Here is an 8,076-nt window from a genome sequence, read left to right as displayed (position 1 = left end):
AATAAAAATAATAAATAATAAAATAATAAAAATTTAAAAAGTAATAAAATAATAAAAAATTAAAAAGTAATAAAATAATAAAATAACATTAATTTTAAATATTCTTTATCTCTGTGCTAAAATGAATAAACTGCTTAGGAGGTTGAGTATTGTTTGACTGTGGAGGGAAATCATTTAAGATCATGGAATTTAGAACTGAAAAGGAATTTAAAGATCATTTAGCCCAAAGGAGAACCACAAAGGGCAGGTATAGCTACAACACTACTGAGTGCATGAGAACCAACTTAAAATGTAACAGGGGGCAGGGAGCAGCTGGGTGGCTCAGTGGATTGAGAGCCATGCCTAGAAGTGGGAGACTCTGGATTCAAATCTGGCCTTACACACTTCTTAGCTATATGACCCTGGGCAAGTCACTCAACCCCATTTACCTAGCCCTTGCCCTTCTGTCTTAGAGTTAATACTAAGAGAGAAAGTAAGGGTTTTTTAAAAATAAATTTAAAAAAATATTCTAGGTTTGCCAGAATGTGTTGGGGACTCAGACTAGTTTCATCTACATTACAGTAAAATGAGAATTTTTATAATGAGAACACCAAGACCAGTTACTAAAGAAAGATTCAATTATATTCCTCCTCTCCATTGTTGTCATTCAGTCATTTCAGTTGTGTCTGACTCTGTGACCCTCTTTCTGGTTTTCTTGGCAAAGATCCTGGAGAGGTTTGCCATTCCTTTCTCAAGCTCATTTTATTGAGGAAACTGAAGCAAACAGGATTGAGTGACTTGCCCAGGGTCACACAACTAGTAAGTGTCTGAGACCAGGTTTGAAATCAATTCCTCCTGACTCCAGGTCCAGCATTCTAATCCATTTTGCCACTTAGCTGCCCATCATCTCCATTTCCTAGACTATTTTTAACTAAAGGAAGAAAAGGCTCAGAGATTTTAGAAAGGTTTTCACCAATTCTCAGTTAATCAAAAAAACCTAGTTAAACAGAGCATACGATTTTGTAAGTGTGCTGGTAAATTTCAAAGTTGATTCCATACTGGCCCATTGGTGGATTGATCCAAACCAATGAAACATGAAAATCTCTGTTTCTGAAACCCAGTTATCTTGCCTTCCCATGATTTGCAATATCCTACATCCCCCTTCCACTAGAAAGAAAGACACCACCAAATAGATGTTCCATAGACTCTATATAGCTCTAATCACCCTTGTGTAACCCCAGCAGATCTGGGGTCAGGAGACCAGCTCTGACACAAATTTGCCACCTGGCTTGGGGCTCACTTCTTTCTGAAAGTCTGTTTCCCCAACTGTAAATGAGGGAATTGGACTAGCTAATTTCTGAGGCCTTTCTAATGCTAACGTTCTTATGACAGCTGGCTTAGATGATAGCAATAGATCAGTGATGGCGAACCTTTTAGAGGCCTTAGACCAGTGATTCCCAAAGTGGGCGCCACCGCCCCCTGGTGGGTGCTGCAGCGATCTAGGAAGGCAGCGATGGCCACAGGTGCATTTATCTTTCCTATTAATTGCTATTAAAATTTTTTAAAATTAATTTCCAGGGGGCTAAGTAATATTTTTTCTGGAAAGGGGCGGTAGGCCGAAAAAGTTTGGGAACCACTGTGAGGGTGAGTGCCCAAACTGCACCCTCATCCGCATGGGAGCCACCCCCTTAGCCCAGACAGGGGAGGGAAGAAGAGCTGCCATTATTGGGCTGCTGGGCAGAGGGGCAGGTCATATCCTCAGGCATGGTGGAGAGGGGAAGGGGATAGTCCCTTCCGGCATGCTCTGACTTATGTGCCATAGGCTCACCAACACTGCTAAAGGTGATATAGATACAGAGCTCTATGAGGTTTGCAAAGCTTTTTAACACATCTAATTTTAGCCTGACAATCCTGTGAAGGAGGTATGAGGAATGAACACCCCCATTTTATAGTTGAGGAAACTGGGGCTTAGAAATATCAAATGACTTACTACTGGTCCCATATCTAGCAAGTATGAGAGGCAGGATTTGGGCCCACTCAAGTCCCCCTGACTTCTTTCTATTTCCAATACTAGCCTTCAGGCTACATTACCTTTTCTAATAAGCTATATTCTAAGTTCACTTCCAGTTCTTACCTTCTAACATTCTGGAGCTATGAACCAGAGACTCCAAGAAACCCAGCTAGCTTTGCCCAAATAATTCACTTTATTGCTGTCACTACTGAAAAGAACAGAAGTTCTTGGCCTCAACAACCCTCTTTGTACTCTACTGTGGGCTTCCTAACCTCACCCCCTTGGACCCTGTTCCCAACCCTGAAAAAATCTCCCAGGAATTCTGTATAATTTTATATGTATATATAAATAATTTAATTTATAACATTTTACATATTATTTATATAATTTTAATGTATCATTATATTTATTACATGTAATTTTATATATTGTGTATACTTATATTTATTATATATAATTTTATATATTGTATATCATTATATATATTATATATAACTTTCTATGTTATGCAAATATTTTTATATTTTATATATTATGTATATACTTATATGTCATATAATTATATGTATTATATATTTTATATATTGTATATACTTTCATATATTATCTATATGATGATATAGTATATACATATATGTATTATATAATTTTATATTATATTTATGGTATAGTATATTTAATATAATTTATTTTTATTTTTATATATTATCTTATTATATTTGTATATAATATATAATTACACATAATTATATTTGATATACTATATGATATACATTGTATATAACATTATATATGATGTATGATATATATTGTGTTTGTATATATGTGTATATATACATCATTTTATATATTATATATAATTTTATAATTTGACTCTGTTACAGTCAAACCCGAAGCTACAAAATCCACCCTAGATTTGTGAGCCTAAGGACAAGGGATGTCGGGCAGAAGCTAATTAAGGTCGAATTGTGAGAGCATCAGAATCTTACCTCCCTGACCCTGTTGGGCTCTTCCTTCCCTCTATTTAGTGACTCCCCGCTCCAACTCAAAGGGCCCCCACCTCTGGCCTGGCTCTCCCCAGAGCAACAACTTGAGCTTCTCCTTACTCAGGATGGGTCCTGTCACAACAAAACATGCACCTTTTCCCCCCAGGATCCTGGCTGGGCGATCAACCAATCCGATAAGCCCACCAGACCTAAGCTTTTCATGGATGCTGGTGGCTCCAAGTGGTACCTCTGCCGGAAGGGGAGAAGGCAATATGGCTTAGTGAAAAGAGCCCTGGATTGAGAGTCAGGACACCTGGGTTCAGTGCTAAGATCTGCCTTTTCCTATTAACACTGGCACAGAGTTAAGCCTCTCTCAGCCCATAGTTGAATATTTCTCAGTCTGTTTCCCCATCTGTAAAAGGAAGCGTTCATAGAGCCTCCCTCCAATGAGATTTTGTAGGCAAAGTTTTTTTCAGATCTTAACGTGCTGTGATTATTTGCAATCTGCGGTATCTTACACAGACGCTGGAGCTTATCATTCTTGGTAATACAGGCATCCCATCCCATTTTCTCACAGGTCAGCATAAGAAATTGAATGGGAATTTGGGGAGAGTTTTGCAGAAGCTGTAGATGATAAGTGGTGGCCGGCAGATGACACAGAAAAAGTTTAAAACTCTATAGCCTTTAATGATATACTTAATCCAATTTTTAATACTTAATCTAATGACTAATATACTTAATCCAAATTTTAGAATAAGGTACTATAAATACCCCATAAAATAAAAAGAAAAAATTCATAATTCTTCTCAGGTACAAAGAGAGGGCCAAAGAGTTTGATGTGGATTTTCCAGATCATGGGGATGCCCCGAACCTACGTGATGCGGACAGGACATTGTATTTTCTCATTCTGTCTTAGAATCAAGACTTCGTATCAGTTCCAAAGTAGAATAGCAGTCAGGCCTAGGCAAGTGGGGTTAAGTGACTTGCCCAGGGTCACACAAATAGGAAGTGTCCATGGCTAGATTTGAACCCAGGACCTCCCATCTCTAGGCCTGGCTCTCAATCCACTGAGCCACCTACCTGCCCCCCAAACTGAGGTCTTCTTATCCAAATCTAGTCATCTCCACTGTACCACAGCTAATATGTGTTAGAGGCAGAATTTGAACCCAGGTCTTGAAAACTCTAGTACCAGACCTCTATTCACTAAGTCAGGTTGACTCTCAATATTTAGCAAGTTACTCCTTCACAATACCAAACAATACTATAATACTCTGTTACTCATATGTAAAATAGAAATAATAATACCTGAAGTATCTACTTTAAAAGGTTTTGGGCATGGTCAAATGAGATAGTATATCTAAAACACTTTGAAAAACTTAAAACACCGGATTAATGCAAATTATTATAATAATTCAGTAAATAGCTTCTTTAGTATTCTAAATGAGCGCACAAAATTCACTCTTCTTTATTATCACTTGGAAGAAGCCATTTACTAGAGAGCTTGGCACAGTGAATGGTGAGGCAACCTTGGAGTCAGAAGCCCTGGCCCTGAGCCCCCCCTCAAACAAAGAGTGACTGTGTGACCATAGGTAAGTCACTTAACCCCTCAGTGAGCCCAAAGAATTCTCTGAGACCATAAACTGCAGAGCAGTTGCTGATCTATGTTGGTAGGAGGAGTTTTCTCCCTGGGAGTTCCCTGTACCAAAGTCAACGAGCATTTATTAATTACCTACAATGTGCCAGGCACTGTGCTAAGTATTAGAGAATTGAACAAAGGGGAAAACAATCCCAGATCTCCAGGAGCTCACAGTCTAATGCAGTGATTCCCAAAGTGGGCACTANTTCACAGGTATCCCTGCCTATTAAAGGAAATCATAAAAAGTTTTTGAGCACAGGGCTGATGATGCATATAATGAAGATTATTTTGCCACCTGAATGAAGTATAGATTGGGAATAAGAGCCAGTAGAGGACCATTAAATTAGTTTTAAAAAGAGCCATGAGGGTATTTGGTGAAAGAATTAATAGTAAAATAAGGAAGGAAAGGGGAAGAGATGTTACAGAAATTAAATCCAAAAGACTTGACAAGTGATAAGGCAGCATCCAATAATGAAGAGGGAATATAGTTCTCACTGAAGTGTCACAGCTGGCTATTGGAAAGAAAGTGGGGCTATTCAAATAAATAGGAAAGTTGGAAGAAGAGGCAGGTATGGGGGATAAGGTGATGAGTTCAGTTCTTGGACATGTTAAGTCCAAGTTAATAACACAAAATCCAATATCCAACACTATTAGTTATGTCATCTAGCTGCTTATTGGACTGTACCATAGAGAGACAATGGGGCATAGATTTAGGAGTCATCTGCCCAGAGATGATACTCATCAGTGAGAGACAATAGAAGAATTATTCATTGGATTTAAGAGCTTATTTTACTTTGCTTTAAAAAAAAACATATATAATGATTACTGATGAATATCTATCTTTAAATTAGAATCTTCTCAGTTTCTTTATGTGAAATTAAGCTCTTTATGTAAAAATATTCAAAAAATACTCAGACTTCTTCATCATGCTACTAAAAAACATAAATTTGCTTATACATATTTATGGAATAGTATATATTATAATATAAATATACATAAAATCACATGTATGTTATATATGTATAATATAAATTTATAGGCATGTAAGTATATATCATTATATGTGCCTATATATGTAGATAACTGAGTGGGGAAAAGATAAGATTTATTGACTTAATTTGTCAATTATTTTCTGACTTGTCCTAAGTTTCCTACTTAGTTTTCTAAATTAGGTATATGCGCTTAATATCTAAACTTTATCTTCCTCATAGGTATGATAAAAAGAAAGAAAAATCCCGAGAGATAATAGAACATATGGATATTTTTTAACTGTGTTTTGAAATTACAGTGAATGAAAATCAACAAAAAATTAATGAGCTTCTTTGTCTAAGGCTATATTACTGGTACTAAGAATACGAAGATTAAAAATTATTCACAGAAGAATATGAAAGCAATCCTGAGAAAATGACATAGAAACACTTTAGGACTATTAGATTATTCTGGGAGCAAATAGGGAAAGCTTCACAGAGCAGCAAATGAACTCCAATCTGAAGGATTTCTATGGGAAGAGATGAGCACAGAGTACATTTTGGGAATGGAAGACAACATGTGAAAATGCGTGATGGCAGGAGAGTGTTTGACCTGATTGGGGACATGTAGTAATCTTACAGTCCAGTCAATTACCTTTGGTTTTATTAATGTAATGACCTTTCCACTCCCTCTTAGCAATCCAATCATATTACCAAATTGTTGAAACTTCTTGGTCTGCCGCTGGCTCATAAATTCAAAGTGATGTTGAACCAGGACGTAAATCTTACTGGATCCTTCCTGGAGCTCTTTAAAATCCATTTATGGCTAGTGACCTACATAGAGGACACTGTTAAACAAAACTTTCCACTCAAATTTTAATCTAGTCACTAGATGCAGGCATCTACTTCGTTGGAATTTCTAATGATTTAAAATAACTTGTCAAAAATAAAATTAAACTAATTTTAAAACTCCACTATGTGCAAAGCACCACTGTAGGTACCAGAAAGGGTAGATGTAGAAATTTCTGTTTGTCCTGACCCTAAAAGAACAAAGATAGTAGATAATATTAATAATAAGAACCAACATATTAATGACCCAGAGATCCCATTACTAGAATTAGGCCGTATGGGAATTATTGAAAGGGTAAAAGGCTGCATATGTTTAAAAATATTTATGGGAGCATTGTTTGTAATGACAAAAAAAGCTAGAAATAACACAAATACAATAATTTGGATTACATTATGTTATTAGAAATGGCAAATATAAAAACCTAAAATAAGGGAAATATATGAAGAGAACGAAAGGGAAGAAAAGTAAATAGTATTATGATTACATTAAAAAAAGTCATAAAATCAAGAGAAACAAGTATACAAGTAAAACAAATCCAAATGAAACTAAAAAACACAGGATGTTTATATTAGCATACATATTTAATTTACATATTTTAAAACAAATTGTAAACAATGTGGAGTTTGTGGCTTAGCCCATAAGTTTTTATACATTTGTTTATTTAAATTTTTTGGTGGTGTGGTGGTTATTGAGTAAAAAATATAAAATGAAATGAAATAAACAAAAAGGAAGAAAAGAGGGAAGGAAGGAAGGAAGGAAAGAAGGAAGGAAGGAAGGAAAGAAGGAAGGAAGGAAAGAAGGAAAGAAGGAAGGAAGGAAGGAAGGAGGGAAGGAAGGAAGGAAGGAAAGAAGGAAAAGGAAATTATTAAGTAATACCTATAAGACAGAAATTATTAATCCTGATGCTGTATTGCCTAGTTTAAAACTGGATGAATTTGTCTTCTTGTGTTTGAAGTGTCTTCATTCTCTCTGTCTCTCTGTCTCTCTTTGCCTTTGTCTCTGTCATTCTCTCTCTCTCTCTCTCTCTCTCTCTCTCTCTCTCTCTCTCTCTCTCTCTCTCTCTCATCAGCTTTGGACTCAGGAAGACCTGAGCTCCAGCATTGCCACTGACACATAGTAGACATGTGACCATAAGTGATTCACTCAGCTACTAAAGCTCCTAGAAGTAGAGAAGTTGTGAATCTACGCCATGGAAGGAATTTTCCACACTGAGAGTTCCCTGTACTGAAGAAATCACAGATCCAGCCAAACCCACCAAAATAGAGATGTCATATAGTCTTCAGTTTGATGGACGATGGTGTCCTTGCAAAGACTTAAAGGTCCCCTTACTTCCCCTGTGCCCATCCACTTCCCACACTCATCTAGAAGGTTTGAGTTTGTCTAAAAGACCTTTCTGTTTCTCTCCAATACTCTAATCTTATTTAAATGCTCCAATTCAGAAAAATCTGGAGGTTTGGAACTCTGGTTGGAAGGGTCCCTAGTTGACCCAAAGGAGACCTTTCCTCAACAAGATTTGAAAAATCCAATTCCCAGAAGAGATCAGAGAGCATCTCTCATAGCTATCTGCAATTAAATATGACAATATATTTTCTCCCCCAACCCATTCTCTCTTATACAGACATTTTAAAATTCTCCCTTAAAACAGC

The 8,076-nt window shown here is 36.6% G+C and overlaps 1 protein-coding gene across 1 annotated transcript in view; it reads right to left on the bottom strand.

Moving 5' to 3' along the window:
• Nucleotides 1–6,400, bottom strand: part of SERPINA10 (serpin family A member 10) — a 12,513-nt gene extending 6,113 nt beyond the window's left edge. The window contains exons 1-2 of the mRNA XM_044659996.1: nucleotides 6,295–6,400; nucleotides 3,097–3,225 (exon numbers count right to left, since the gene is read on the bottom strand). Coding sequence (XP_044515931.1) covers nucleotides 3,097–3,225; nucleotides 6,295–6,400 — 235 coding nt within the window. The remainder of the gene's footprint in view (nucleotides 1–3,096; nucleotides 3,226–6,294) is intronic.
• Between the last annotated feature and the right edge of the window lie 1,676 nt (nucleotides 6,401–8,076).

Source organism: Gracilinanus agilis, chromosome 2 (genome assembly GCF_016433145.1).
Source record: "Gracilinanus agilis isolate LMUSP501 chromosome 2, AgileGrace, whole genome shotgun sequence".
NCBI lineage: Eukaryota > Metazoa > Chordata > Mammalia > Didelphimorphia > Didelphidae > Gracilinanus > Gracilinanus agilis.
The sequence above is the reverse complement of the archived record's forward strand: the minus strand, read 5'-3'. Positions and strand labels throughout refer to the sequence as shown.